Raw genomic sequence first — 14,906 nt, forward strand, 5'->3', positions numbered from 1 at the left:
GAGGCCTGGCGTGCTGCGATTCATGGGGTTGCAAAGAGTCGGACACGACTGAGCGACTGATGTGATCTGATCTGATCTGATTAATAGAATCAGCAAATTCATAGAGACAGAAAGTAGATTAGGGGCTGGGGAGGAGGGAGTGGAGAGTTAGTTATTGCCTAGTGGTTACAGAGTTTCTGCTTGGGATAATGAAAACATTTAAGAAATGGATTGTGCATAACATTGTGAATATAATGAATGCCACTGAATTGTACAGTGAAAAATGATAAATTGGGAAGGGGCTGTAAAAAACAGTAAATTTTGTTATGTATTTTTTTCCACTTTAAAAAAAAAACTTGGCATCGAATCCCTTACTCTCACGTGCTCAGTCGTGTCTGGCTCTTTGCAGCCCCATGGACTATAACCTGCCCGGCTTCTCTGTCCAAAGAATTTTCCAGGCAAGAACACTGGATCGGGTTGCCATTTCCTACTCCAATGGATCTCTTAAGTCTCCTGCATTGACAAGCAGATTTTTTACGACTAGCACCACCCTTGCCCTGCTTTGCCTTAAACTCAAAGAGAATCCTAAGAGGGTGAGGCAGGAAAACTAGCTCAGGTGGGTGTGGGTAATCCCCCAAAGTTAGATGTGGTGGTTCCAACACCTGGCTCCTCCCTTTCCTAGCTGAGGGTCCTCAACCTCTCTGAGCCTCAGTTTTCTCGTCTATTAATGGGAATGATATAAAAGGTCACATGGTAAGATTCTGTTTATGTGAAATAGCTAGAAGAGGTAAATCCATCAGAGATAGAAAACAGATTGGCTGGGGCTGGAGGGAGAGGGGCAAAGGGGAATAAACTCAATGGTTAAGGGATTTCCTGTGGGGTGATGAAAATGTCATTAAAGGCGGTGGTGGCATGACATTGTGGATCGAATAAAAGCCACTGGATTGGTCACTTTGAAATGGTTATTTTCTAATGTGTAAAGGAATTTCACCTCAACAAATTTAAAAACAGAATGGCAGCAGTAACTAGGGTGGTTGTTAATTAAACAGGGAGGGCAGACAGAGGATTCAACACCAGGCAAGGCACAAAGTAAGTGTTTAGTGAATAGTAGCTGCTATGAATCCCAAGGTTCCTCCAGGTGATTGGGGCTCAGCAGTGGCTGCGCTCTCCTGGGTGGTCCCCACTGGCTCCCACACTCATTCAATAAATATTCCCTTAGCATCGACTGTGCGCGCATCACTGTTAAGAACTGAAAGGGTGACAATCTGTCCTGCTTTGCCAGGGACTTTTCTGGTTTGAATACAGGAAACTCTGTGTCCCAAGAACCCTTCAGTCCTTGAAGGGGGGGAAAAAATCAGAACAATTAGTCATCGGAAAGGCAGTGATTTCAGTTGGGTGTGTATGCTGCTGTCACTTCAGTCGTGTCCGACTCTGTGCGACCCCATAGATGGCAGCCCACCAGGCTCCCCCATTCCTGGGATTCTCCAGGCAAGAACACTGGAGTGGGTTGCCATTTCCTTCTCCAATGCAGGAAAGTGAAAAGTGAAGTGAAAGTGAAGTCGCCCAGTCGTGTCCGACCCTCAGCGACCCCATGGACTGCAGCCTACCAGGCTCCTCCGTCCGTGGGGTTTTCCAGGCAAGAGTACTGGAGTGGGGTACCATTGCCTTCTGCGAGTTGGGTGTGTAGGGGGTGGGGGTCAAGTTCTGCTAAAATCTGCAAGAAGGGTAAGAATTAACTAGGCAAGGCTCACATGGGAGGAGCATACCAGGAGGAGAGACCAGCAGTTGCAAAAGCCTTGAAATGGGAGAAAGCACAAGGACTTCAATCAGAGAGCTGAGAGAAGGCGTCCTGTGGCTGGAGAAGAGGGTATTCCACCCCACTCTGGGCTGAGAGGTAGGTAGGGGCAGAGGAAATTGGGCCTCTAGGCTGATTTTGTTTCTTATATAAGAGCCATGGGAAGGCGTGAAGGGTTTTAGGCAGTGGGGTGAGAGACTGATGATGTGATGTAATCGGTGGGTTTGAACATGTCATCAGCCCACACCATAGGGAAAAGATTTGAGGAACGCCATTGTGGAGGGAGCACAGGGTCACTGAGGAGGGTGCTGCAACCATCTGGGCAAGGGATGCTGGGACAGGTACCAGGTATTGGAGGTTGGTGTGGCTTGACAGCTGGACTTGCAAGGGACTGGACGGGAAAGAGACTGAGTATGGGGAGAGTTCCCGGGTTTCTGAAGAAGGTCAGCGTCCTTGGTGGGTGTGCTCAGTTTGAGAAATATTTTCAGCTGAGCCCAGATGTACTGGAAACAGACAGAGTGATGAGAGAGGGGGAAGGGAAACAGTTCCTTAAGGTGACCCCAGCCAAGTTAAACCCAGTCCAGTGTTACCTAAGGCTTTCTGGGAACTTCCCAACAGCCCAAATTCGGGGCTCAGTGCCAGATTAAGAGGCAAGAACATGCAGGTTCAAATCCTATTTCCATCACTTTCCAGCTGTGTTGACTTTGAGCTGGAACTTAAGTTCTCTGAACCTGTTTAATAATCTATAAAAATGAGATGACGACAAAAATAGTAACTATGTCAGAAGATGGTTGTTAGGACGAAAAACAACGTAACACTCTTCACCCAGGGCTGAACAGACAGAAGCACTCAGTAAATGGTAGGTGCACTTAAACATTTCCTAGAAGCAGGAGCTGTGTCCTCCAGGGGCTGGCCAGGCATGACCTTGCTAGAGTGTGGGTATGTCATCACCTGAAGGAGTCAAGAAGCTATACTTAGCCATTCTTTCCACTGGACAGTGTGTTTTTCCCAGGCTGGGAGAAGCTGTGCTGTACACACCTGTGCAAGGGCAACAGCAGGTCACGGTGCAGATCCCAGGGGCCTGGTGGGCTATCAGTGACCTCCCAGGTCCATCCCGCTGCCACCTCCGTGTCCCCTGCAGAGGTCTGGATTGTCACATTTATCTCGTCTCTTTCCAGGGGGAGAGGGTTCCAGTAGCAGTCTGACCCCTCTCCCACCAGCTGTTTTGCTTAAGCCCTGGCACAAATTGCACGTGGGAGTTTGTCCAGCCTGCCCTTGTGGAAGACTTCCAGCTGGCTGGGGTTGCGGGGAGAGAAGCAGGCAGGACTAAACCTCCTTCTGGCCTCCAGGGGCCTTTGACATTCCCACCTGCTACTACAATTCCCTGTTGTGAGGTGACATTGCGTTATCATCAGTGCCAGATCCAACTCGCATCCTGCTGTGTGACATTGGGGCAGTCACTTAACCTCTCTGAGCCTCCATCACCTCTGTAAAGTGGAGTTCATCCTTGGACCTGCCTCAGAGGGCTGTGCCAGGTTCTTAGCATGCAACTTGGACTGTTAGCGGTCCGTAAATGGTAGTTAATACTATTAGCTTTAGAGGATTTTTATAGCATCAGCTACTCCCCCTTCTTCAGATCACCCCCAAACAGGAGCAGTGCCTATTCTCTGCTCTGTTCTCAGCCCCAAAGAACTCTACACAAGAGGGACTTAGCATTTTGTTGGCCACGACTCCCCTTTTCCTGGGCAGCCTTCACTCATTCTGAAGAGGCAGAACCACCTTCCAGGCTGAAGTTGGGTCCTGAGTTAACCCTGTTCTTCTTCCAGGAGCTCTCACAGGTCTCCTCCCTACACCTCTGGGCCGGCCCCGGGACAGGTGCTGTGGCACCCTGAGGGGCACTATGCAATAGAACCTTCTGTGACGATGGAAATGTTCTAAGTTCGTGCTGTTCAAAACCACAGCCCCTGGCCATTTGTAGAACCTTCTCTGAGGATGGAAACGTTTTAAGTTCGTGCTGTTCAAAACCACAGCGCCTGGCCATTTGTAGCTATCGAACACTTGCAATGTGGCTGGTGGGACTGAAAAGCCAATTTTCAATATTATTTGCTACTTAAATAGCTACTTGTGGCTAATGGTTACCATAGCTATTGGCTATGGTACACTGGTATGCACACTGGCTAATGGACTGATGTAGAATATCTACAGGCAAGTAGGAAGAGATGGGTGGTGAAAACCCTGGATCAAACAGGGGCAGAGTCAGGCCCAGGCAAATAAATCCATTCCCCTTTCTGGGCCTGTTTCCCCATCTGCTTACTAAATGCTGTTTCAGTGTTACTGCATTAGCTGAAGGACCTTTTTCTGGGGCTCTTGGACTTGGAATGAAACCAGGAAGGTCTTCCAGATGGATTTCTTCTTTCTTGCCCCCAGTACCTGTTCAAGGGCAAAGTACAGAGCTGGAATCCTGAGGTGCATGCGTGAGCAGAGGTCACAAGAGTCAGAATTATCAATTCTTCTCTGATTCATGTGACATAACCTAACATAACCTTGCCAAGGGCAAATGGAGGTGTCTCAGTGGGAAGAGACAGGTGTGGGTTCAAGTCTTGGCATGGCCATTCCCAGCTTCATCCCAGGCTGAACCTTATCTAGAAGTTCTCATCTGGAAAGCGTTCTCATCTAGAAAGTGCCCAAGATCCACTCCAAGACAAGAGACGATCAAACCCAGCATGGCCATGGGATGAAAATGACACTTCACCTCTGTGACCTTCCTCCCCCAAACCCATCGCCAACCCCCAGTCTTACCATGAGAAAAACATGAGACAAATTCCAAGAGAGGGGCATCTTATGATACACCTGACTAGTATTCCTCAAAATGCCCAGGTCCAGGGGGCTTCCCTGGCAGTCCAGCTAAAGTCCAGTAAAGACTCCGCACTGCCAATGAAGAGCATATGGGTTTGACTCCTGGTCAGAGCCACCAGGCTCCTCAGACCATGGGATTCTCCAGGAAAGAATACTGGAGTGGGATGCAATTTCCTCCTCCAGGAGATCTTCCCAACCCAGGGATTGAACCCATGTCTCCTGCGTCTCCTGCATTGCAGCTGGATTCTTTACCACTAGCACCACCTAGGAAGTCCAAAATAATAATAAGTCATGTCTTACGAAGTGAATTTCACCTAAAAAATGTCATATAGACCTTTGATATGACAGCTGTAAAATTCTTTTTATTCTACAAGTCAGATCCAAGCCTTTATAATTCCCAAGTCCAGGGTTTTCTTACAAATCTGCGGGTGGGGGACTGGGAGAGGGAGTGGTATTGCTGGAGTGAGAAAAAAAATTCAAGGTGTGCCTTAGAATCAGATGTCCTAAGTTGGAGCCCCTGCTTTGCATTTGCTAGCTGTGTGATCTGGGGCAAGTCGCTTCACCTCTCTGAGCCTGTTTCCTCACCAGCAAAGTGCATGACTGATGGGAACTTTTCAATGAGACCCACAGCCCAGACTCAGGCTCATGAGAGGACCTGGAGGCAATAGTCACTTCCTTCCCATCCCCCTTCTCCCAGTTGTTCAACGGGGTTGACAGCCACCCCTCCACACACACACATACACACGCATACACACACACAGTGTTGAAGCTGGACTGAGTAAAAAGGGGTGGGTAAAAGAAAAAAAAAAAGAAGAGAAAAAGAAACACACACACACACACACACACAAGGGGTGGGTATGAGGGTCAAAATTCAAAGGTGTGCAACTCCACAAATAATCCCTTTCATTCCAAAGGGTGGATGACAAATACGCACACTACTTCCAAGGACCCCCGGCTGGCAGGGCTTGCTTGTTGCTCAGGATTATTTCTGCAACAGACTCAAGGCCAACTCAGAGTCAGCAGGGAGCAAAGCAAACACGACAGTCTTATCTCAAGGCAGCAGGGCAGCTATAAGGAGGGAGGCCATAGTGACATCAGTTTTTGCTCACCAACCTGACAACAGGATGAGACTCCTGGTGTTGGCTGCTCTGCTCACAGGTAGGCAAGTGCCCTCAGCCCCACCCCTTCCTGCCCTGGGATCTCTCTCCTTGGCAATGGGGGCCAGAGGCCACAGGGATGGCCAGACCTAGGGTCTTTTTCAGGGCTCACCGTGGGGCTTAAGAGCTCCCATATTGGGGTCCCCTCAAATCCCCCTCGATGGGCTTTCCAAGTGGCACTAGCGGTAAAGAACCCAGCTGCCAATGCAGGAGACCTAAGACACAAGGGTTCAGTCCCTAGGTTGGGAAGATCCCCTGGAGGAGGGCATGGCAACCCACTCCAGTATTCTTGCCTGGAGAATCCCCATGGACAGAGGAGTGTGGCAGGCAACAGTCCACGGGGCCATAAAGAGCCAGACACGACTGAAGTGACTTAACACACACACACCCCAACAAATTCCCCCACATCTGGCATCTTCTCCACCTTTAGGTCTGAACTCAGATGACCCATCTCAGAAAGGCTTACCCTCCTTGTCCATCCAAGCTAAGAGCACCTCTTCTCTCTCTCCTTGGAGTGGGCCGCTATTTCCTTCTCCTGGGGATCTTCATAACCCAGAGATGGAACCTGCATCTCCTGGTGGCAGGTGGATTCTTACCACTGAGCCATGGCCTTGGTACAAGGGCTTCTCAGTGCCTGTCTTGGCCTGCAGCATGTCTCTTGTTGAGTCATTTCATTTTTGATCCCACCCCCACACCTAAGCACGGACTCCTTGAGAGTGGTGATGGTGCTGTTTGCATCATTTAATGAATGGATTAATAGAATCAGAATTAACTAGAATTCAAATCACACCTCATTCAGCCATTATTCATGCATTCAACATAGATGGTGTCAAAGTCTCTAAGGTATCAGGCTCAGGGTTGAGACTGAGGACTGTTTCCTGTCTGGGGGTACGCTCATGCATTCGAGCAGTACCTCCGTGCAGGTCTGGCCTCTGCAAAGAGCAGAACTGGTGGGATCAGAGAGAAAGAAAGAGGAGGGAAGCAGGAGAGGGGTCCGGAGAGGGGCCAAGGCAGTCAGGCCACTCCTGTCTGAGCACAGCTCCACCACTCCTCTGGGGTCTGCTCCTGGATGCAGCCACTGTCAGCTGCCACCATGGAGGCTGCTCTTGAGAGAAAGTGACCAGCTGCCACCCTTCCTGAGTCCTGGAGCCTAAGCACTTGGAGCGACTCCAGTGTCCACAGCATATCAAGGACAGGAAGGGCCAGGCATGGGGCAAAGAGACGACACTAGGGGCTGAAATCACTCAGCACCATCTTTATGGCACCAAATCTCACAGGTAGGGCTCTACAGCTGAAGTAAAGAGGTCCTAGGAACTTACACTGGCAGTCCAGTGGCTAAGACTCTGTGCTCCCAATTCAGAGGCCTGGGTTCGATCTCTGGTCAGGAAACCAGATCCCACATGCTGCAGCTTAAAATCCTGCATACTACAACGAAGATTAGCCACAACTAAGACCTGCTGCTGCTAAGTTGCTTCAGTCGTGTCTGACTCTGTGCGACCCCATAGACGGCAGCCCACCAGGCTCCCCCGTCCCTGGGATTCTCCAGGCAAGAACACTGGAGTGGGCTGCCATTTCCTTCTCCAATGCATGAAAGTGAAAAGTGAAAGTGAAGTCGCTCAGTCGTATCCGACTCTTAGCGACTCCATGGACTGCACCCTACCAGGCTCCTCCATCCATGGGATTTTCCAGGCAAGAGTACTGGAGTGGGGTGCCATTGCCTTCTCCACAACTAAGACCTAGCACGGCCAAATAATTTTAAAAAAGAAAAGAGATTGTCCTGTTGAGAATGGAGGCCACATGGGCCTCCTCACCATTCTTCACACTCCTGGCCCCCCTCAACCTCGTCATCCCCTAACCCAACCCCCCATTTAGATTCCCTTGCTGCTGCTGTTGCTAAGTTGCTTCAGTCATGTCCGACTCTGTGCGACCCCAGAGACGGCAGCCCAGCCGTCCCTGGGGTTTTCCAGGCAAGAACACTGGAGTGGGTTGCCATTTCCTTCTCCAATGCATGAAAGTGAAAAGTGAAAGTGAAGTTGCTCAGCTGTGTCCGACTCTTAGCGACCCCATGGACTGCAGACTACCAGGCTCCTCCGTCCATGGGATTTTCCAGGCTGGAGTACTGGAGTGGGGTGCCATTGCCTTCTCCGTATATTCCCTTACTGTACTTCAATTTTGACACTTCTAACACAATATCCCATTTCCTTATTTATTACCTTTATTGCTTACTGTTTTTTCCTGCACTAGATCATAAGCTCAAAGAGGTTACAGATTTTTTATTTGTTCACTGATGTGTCTCCAAGGGCAGTGACTAGCATATAATAGGTGCTCAATAAATATTTACTGAATAAATAATGGAAATAGCTTTAAATTATAATATATTCGCACAAAAACTAGTACACAAATGTTCACAGCAGCACTATCCGTAACAGCCAACAAGCAGAAACAACCCAAATGTCCGTCAAATGAGGAACAACTAAAAAAATGTGATCTGTCCACACGATGGAATATTAATCAGCCATAAAAAGGACTGAAATGCTGATACCTGTGATAACAAGGATAAAGCTCAAATCTTATGTGAAGTGAAAAAAGCCAGTCACAAAAGGCCACATATTGTATGATTCCATTTACACAAAGTGTTCAGAATAGGCAGTTCCATAGAAACAGAAAACAAATTAGTGGTTGCCAGAAGGGAGGGGAGAAAGGGGGAGTGATTGTTGATGGGCAGAGGGCAACATTTTGGGGTGATGAAAATGTTGTGGAATTAGTATTGATGGTTGCACAATTCTGTGAATATACTAAAAACCACTGAATTGTGTGCTTTGCTTAAAATGGTGAGTTTCACGTTTTGCGAGTTGTTTAGAAAATGCCTACTCGCTTTACCAGGTTCCTGTACCCAGCTCTTTTCAGAGGAGGCAGCTGATGGGGGGTCAGGGGGACAGCATGGGGCCTGAGAGGGCAAGCAGGTAGTAAGGTCCCTGGGGCGCCGGCAGCCAACCAGGACATATTTGAACTCTGGCTATGTCCTCCTGCAGTGGGTGCTGGCCAGGCTGGCCTCAACTCGAGGGCGTTATGGCAGTTCAACGGCATGATTAAGTGCAAGATCCCCAGCAGTGAACCATTGCTGGATTTCAACAACTATGGCTGCTATTGTGGCCTGGGTGGATCAGGGACCCCTGTGGATGATCTGGACAGGTGAGTTGCTCTGCCGGGAAAGTATCCCTGAGATGGGGGAGGGCAGAAGACAAAGGTCAAACAAGACACACAAAAAAAGGGGGGGGGGAGATTTGCCTATTTGCTAAAGTAACACATGTTCACCTCTTAATTGAGGGAGTGAGGGGAAAGCTGAAGGTTGGCGGGGGAGGGTGTGTGTGTGTGTGTGAGCTGAAGGTTGGTGGGGGAGGGTGTGTGTGTGTGAGCAGAAGGTTGGCGGGGGAGGGTGTGTGTGTGTGTGTAAGCTGAAGGTTGGCGGGGGAGGGTGTGTGTGTGTGTGTGAGCTGAAGGTTGGCGGGGGAGGGTGTGTGTGTGTGTGTGTGTGTGCTGAAGGTTGGTGGGGGAGGGTGTGTGTGTGTGTGTGTGAGCTGAAAGTTGGAGGGGGAGGGTGTGTATGTGTGTGTGTGTGTGTGAGCTGAAGGTTGGCAGGGCTGGGTGTATGTGTGTGTGTGTGTGCGAGCTGAAGTTTGGCAGGGGAGGGGGTGTGTGTGTGTGTCTCTGTGAGCTGAAGGTTGGTGGGGGAGGGGGTGTGTGTGTGTGAGCTGAAGATTGGTGGGGGAGGGTGTGTGTGTGTGTGTGTGTGCGAGCTGAAGGTTGGCCAGGGAGGGTGTGTGTGTGCGTGTGTGAGCTGAAGGTTGGTGGGGGAGGGTGTGTGTGTGTGTGAGCTGAAGGTTGGTGGGGAGGGTGTGTGTGTGTGTGTGTGTGCGAGCTGAAGGTTGGCCAGGGAGGGTGTGTGTGTGCGTGTGTGAGCTGAAGGTTGGTGGGGGAGGGTGTGTGTGTGTGTGAGCTGAAGATTGGTGGGGGAGGGTGTGTGTGTGTGTGTGTGTGTGTGTGTGTGTGTGTGTGTGTGTGTGTGTGTATGCTGCCCTCTAGTGGCAGGACTTTACAACACAAACGATCACTGCAAAGATTCAATCTTCCAGCTGGAGTGAAACCATCACTGCCTCTTGTGCTGTATAGGCTTGTGCTGTATTCCTGCAACCATTTAAAAATCACCTTCAATAAACATGAGGAAAAGACTTACTGTTTTCAAGCCACAGGACCAGTACCTCTCAGAGCAGGTCATCTAAAACAGCCCCACCTGTTCCAAGGGAGCAAGTTCAGGCTGCCGGGCTGCCCTACCCATGCTCCTGCCTCAGCTCTGTTCCTCCCCTTCTCCAGGTGCTGCCAGACACACGACAACTGCTACAAAGAAGCCAAGAAACTGAACAGCTGTAAAGTCCTCGTGGACAATCCCTACACCAACAGCTACTCCTACTCATGTTCTAACAATGAGATCACCTGCAGCAGTAGGTTTACCCTCTTGTTGGCTCTTGTTAGCGGGCATGGAGGGAAATAATAGTAGTGATAGCCACCACTGACTGATCATTTTCTTGGTGCCAGGCAGTATCTCCTTTAATCCTTGAAACAACTGTATGGAATAGGTACTGTTATTATCCCCATTTTACAGATGAGGAAACTGAGGCTCAGAAGCCTGGACAAATTGTCCAAGGGCACACAGTCCCATAAATGGTGGTGTTTGGTTTTTGAACATAGGTCTATATCACTCCAAAACCTCTGCTTTTAACTGCCAAGCCATACTGCTTTGTTTATTTCATAAAAAGAGCTTAGAACTCCCACATATCAGGCTTTCATTACATGCCAGGTACTAGGCAAGGTGTGCATATGTGATGGGTCTTATTAAACCCATTTTACAGGTTAGGAAGCTGAGGCCCCAAAGTAGTCACTTGCTCCAAATCACACAACCTATGAGTGGGCCAGCATTTGAACTCGGTTGCTTCTGACTTTAAAGGCTCGGGTCTTAACCACTAAGTTATGCAGCGTTCATGATGAAACATGTCCCTCCATGAAGACAGTTCTGGAGACCAAGACAATTCAGAGAGGTGTAGGGTTCTGTCTTATGAGACCAGCATTCTAGATTTTCATTGCCCTTAATTTTGCAATCACAGATACATCCCAATTTTTGAAAATTGTACTAACAACACTGGAATCACCATAGTCCAACTCCCAAAATGCCAAGAAAAGACTGACCTGGCATCCCATCACCCTAAGAAATAAACAGTTTCATGACTCTATTCCTTTTAACCAGGGATCCAACCCCTGCAGAGGAACTGCAGAGTTTGCTGGACCACCAGGGAATTCCTTCAACCTGTTCCTTTAAATCATATACATATTTTCTCCATCTCTCCAGCATTTTCTCTTTTCTCTCTGCTTTATTTTCTCCACTGAATTTCCTAATAGCTGACATATTAATGTTATTCCTTCATTTGCTGTCTCTCCAATAGAAAGGATTCACAAGATCAGAGGTTGTCTGTTCTCTTTATGGCTGTGTCCCCAGAGTCTAGATCAGAGCTTGGAATCATAGGTGCTCTCGATGTAAATGTTTGATGAATGCAGTCTAGATACAATCTTGCCTTCTGTGTTTTTCTCACTTATCACTTTATGACCATGTTTCCATGGTCTCACAGTCTTCCTTATTACTTCTTTCAAAGCTGCATAAAATAGCTTGATTTGCTTACACAGTCCCTGGTAACAGAGATTTCAGTTGTGCTCTACTTCAGAAAGCCAGATATACAGAAAATCATATTTTTGCCCTGAAACTTGATCAGTAAGAATTTCTTTCTATGGATTCTGGACTCCTTTACTAATCTGCTGAAAGCTATAGACACTCTCCCAGGGAATCACACACACCACGCATACATGTTTGCAAATAATTTATTTTTAATGCAACTGTCTTCTTCCCCTACAAGCAAGTCAAGAAGCCTTCAGCATAAGACACTGATTCAAATTATAAACAATAACTTGCTAGACACACACTACTATATATCAGTTCAGTTCAGTCGCTCAGTCGTGTCCGACTCTTTGCGACCCCATGAATATAAAATAGATAAATAACAAGGACCTATATAGCACAGGGAACCATATTCAATATCTTGTAATAACCTATAATGGAAAATAATCTGAAAAAGAAAATATAAATGAATCACTTTTGCTATACACCTGAAACTAACACAACACTGTAAATCAACTCAACTTCAATAAAACAAAATTAAAAGAAAAAAAATAACTCGCTAAATAATTATCTCATTATGCATACTTTATAATCTAATTAAGCACTAATTTATGCTTAATGAGTGGTTGAGGAAAACATGCATGATTTTTAAAAGAAAGGAGTAGAGAAACAAAACCTTAATAAGATTATTGAAGGTAAGCAGATATACATAATTAAATTATGGATAATAAAGCTGAAATGCATTTTAAATGTTATCTGTGTTGTTTCTTTTGGTTACAAATGTAAATGAGGTCAAAATAATATAATTTCAAATTCTCCAGTAATGTATGTCATAGAAAGCAGAAGGCATCTATAATCCTAATACCCAGGAAAACCAGTTATATATATTGCACTTCAGATTTTTTCAGCATATACTATGCACTTTTTACTGTTAATAAAATATCTTGGAAACATTTCCACATATAGATACAATTATTTTAAACATCTCTATAATACTCTATTGTAAGGACATTCTGTAATCTTAAGAATATGTGCTTTAAAGTAGAGAAATTGGCTTACAAAACTTCACTAAGTTGAAATGTAAAATATTTTGCTGCCTTGAGTATGTGTTTTAGTATTTCCCATACGATTTGCAGTTGCTTATCTATGTTATCAGTGCTCTGTGGTTATATGGGTTTTAAGAGCAGTGAGTTCATTTATAAGTGTGAAACAGAGAACATCCCAAAAGCAGCTATCGTACCTTAGGATCACCAGATAAAACAGGCTGCTCAGTTAAAATTCAATTATCAGATGGACAAGAAATGATTTTAAGTCTGTGTCCCAAATAGTGCATTTATTGTTGATCTGAAATTCCAGTATTTTTATTTGCTTTATCTGTCAACCCTAAATTTGCACCAGTGGAATTGCCAGCAGATCGTTTCATTTCATTCTTCCTGCCCCTGGATCGTACAAAGCATGAACAGCCTTGACTCAGTCCTCTATTCCTGCTCTATTCCAGGCGAAAACAATGCCTGTGAGGCCTTCATCTGCAACTGTGACCGCAATGCCGCCATCTGCTTCTCAAAGGTGCCATACAACAAGGAGAACAAGGACCTGAACAAGAAGTACTGCTAGATCTGAATATCTTCCTGGGAAATTAGGATTCCCTTTGGGCCCCATGGCTTTGACCTTATACCATGTCCTCCAATAAAGCACCTATTGAAAGGCCTCCCGCTTGGAGACGGTTTTATTCTCTGCCTACTGAACATGACTAAATTTCTTCCTGGTTCTTTGGGAGCATCATTCGTTCCAGACCTGGAAGTTGAATTACAGGGACACTTCTAGGAAGTGAGTACCACGACACCTGAATAATGATTAATAACCACGGATTATTTACTCTGCGCCAGAACTGTGTGTCTCTAGATTCTCTGGGCAGCCCTATAAGATTTAGACACTATTAGCAAATTCTATTTTTCTAAGCTGAGCTTCAGTAAGAAAGGTCATTCACCCACCGAGAGAAATGCATCTGGTAAAGAGCAAGGAAGGGATCTGAAGCCAGACAGTCCAACAGAACATCGGCTCTTAACCACACTCTGCCCAGCCTGAGGCGGTGGGCTCTTCGCTTTGAGTCAGACCTGCTCTCCCTGTTTCTCTGTCTTTTGCTTCCAACTGTGTTCAACCATTTTTTTCCTATAATTCCTTTCTAAACTCTACAAAGCCTTCACCACAGTCTACAAGCTGGTGTGTGTGTGCGTGTGTGTGTGTGTGCACACACACATGCGCGTGCACATGCACGCACGGGAAAGAGAATTCTGGGAGAGCGAGAGGAATTCTGAGTGAGGGAGGCTGTGAGGGAATTCTGAGAGATGGAGGGTATGAGGCAATTCTGAGACAAGGAAGGTGAGAGGGAATTCTGAGAGAAGGAAGGTGAGAAGGAATTCTGAGAGGAGAGTGAGAGAGAGGAAATTCTGAGGAAGGGAGGATATGAGGAAATTCTGGGAGAAGGAGGCCGAGAGGAAATTATGAGAGAAGGAGGGTATGAGGAAATTTGAGTGAGGGAATTCTGAGTGAGGTCGGTTGAGAGGGTATTCTCAGAAAAGGAGACTGAGCGGGAATTCTGAGTGAGGAAATTCTGAGAGAAGTAGAGTGAGAGAGAAATCTGAGTGAGAGAGGGTGTGAGGGATTCCTGAGAAAAGCTGGGTGAGAGGGAATTCTAAGAGAAGGTGGGTGAGAGGAATTCTGAGGAAGGGAGAATGCACTGTGCTTAGTCACTTCAGTCGTGTCTGACTCTCCGTGACCCTCCATCAGGCTCATGTGTCCATGGGATTCTCCAGGCAAGAATACTGGAGTGGGTCGCCATGCCTGTCTCCTGCATTGAAAGGCAGGTTCTTTACCACTAGTGCCACCTGAGAAGCCTGGGGGAGGGGTGGAGAGAGGGAATTCTGAGAGAAAGAGGGTGTGAGGGATTTCTGAGAGAAGGAAGATGAGAAGGAATTTGTACAAGCTGATTTTTTACATCATAGTCTTAAAATATAATTAACAATAATAATTTCTACCTCTTGAGCACTTACGATATATTACTGTGCTAAGTGTTTTCCGTGTCTCATCTCTTTAAGTGTTCAAACCAGTTCTTTGAGATCCATAAAACTGCCTCCAGTTTATGGGTGAGGAACTAAAAATTCAGGTAAGTCAAGTCACTTGCCTGAGATCACACAAATGGCAGAGTCAGGATTTGACCAGATGTGTCTCTTTGGTGGGTTTCCCTGGTGGTGCTAGTGGTAAAGAACCCACTTGCCAATGCAGGTGACATAAGAGACATGGGTTCAATCCCTGGGTCGGGAAGATCCCCTGGAGCAGAGCATAGAAACCCACGCCAGTGACAGAGGAGCCTGGCAGGCTACAGTCCATAGGGTCACAA

At 46.9% G+C, this 14,906-nt stretch overlaps 1 protein-coding gene across 2 annotated transcripts; it reads left to right on the plus strand.

Annotated features, from left to right (window-relative positions):
- The first annotated feature begins 1,723 nt into the window (after window positions 1-1,723).
- On the plus strand, window positions 1,724-13,217 carry PLA2G1B (phospholipase A2 group IB). Of its 2 annotated transcripts, none has more exons than XM_044930062.2 (4): window positions 1,724-1,873; window positions 8,820-8,979; window positions 10,159-10,286; window positions 13,008-13,217. In XM_044930062.2, the coding sequence occupies exons 2-4, from the start codon at window positions 8,873-8,875 to the stop codon at window positions 13,121-13,123; spliced, it is 351 nt and encodes a 116-aa protein (XP_044785997.1). In that variant the 5' UTR covers window positions 1,724-1,873; window positions 8,820-8,872; the 3' UTR covers window positions 13,124-13,217. The 2 variants fall into 2 exon arrangements, with proteins under 2 accessions (XP_044785997.1, XP_006053022.1); XM_006052960.4 differs by lacking the exon at window positions 1,724-1,873 and adding an exon at window positions 5,631-5,788.
- Window positions 13,218-14,906: the final 1,689 nt, after the last annotated feature.

The sequence above is a fragment of the Bubalus bubalis genome, chromosome 17 (assembly GCF_019923935.1).
Source record: "Bubalus bubalis isolate 160015118507 breed Murrah chromosome 17, NDDB_SH_1, whole genome shotgun sequence".
NCBI lineage: Eukaryota > Metazoa > Chordata > Mammalia > Artiodactyla > Bovidae > Bubalus > Bubalus bubalis.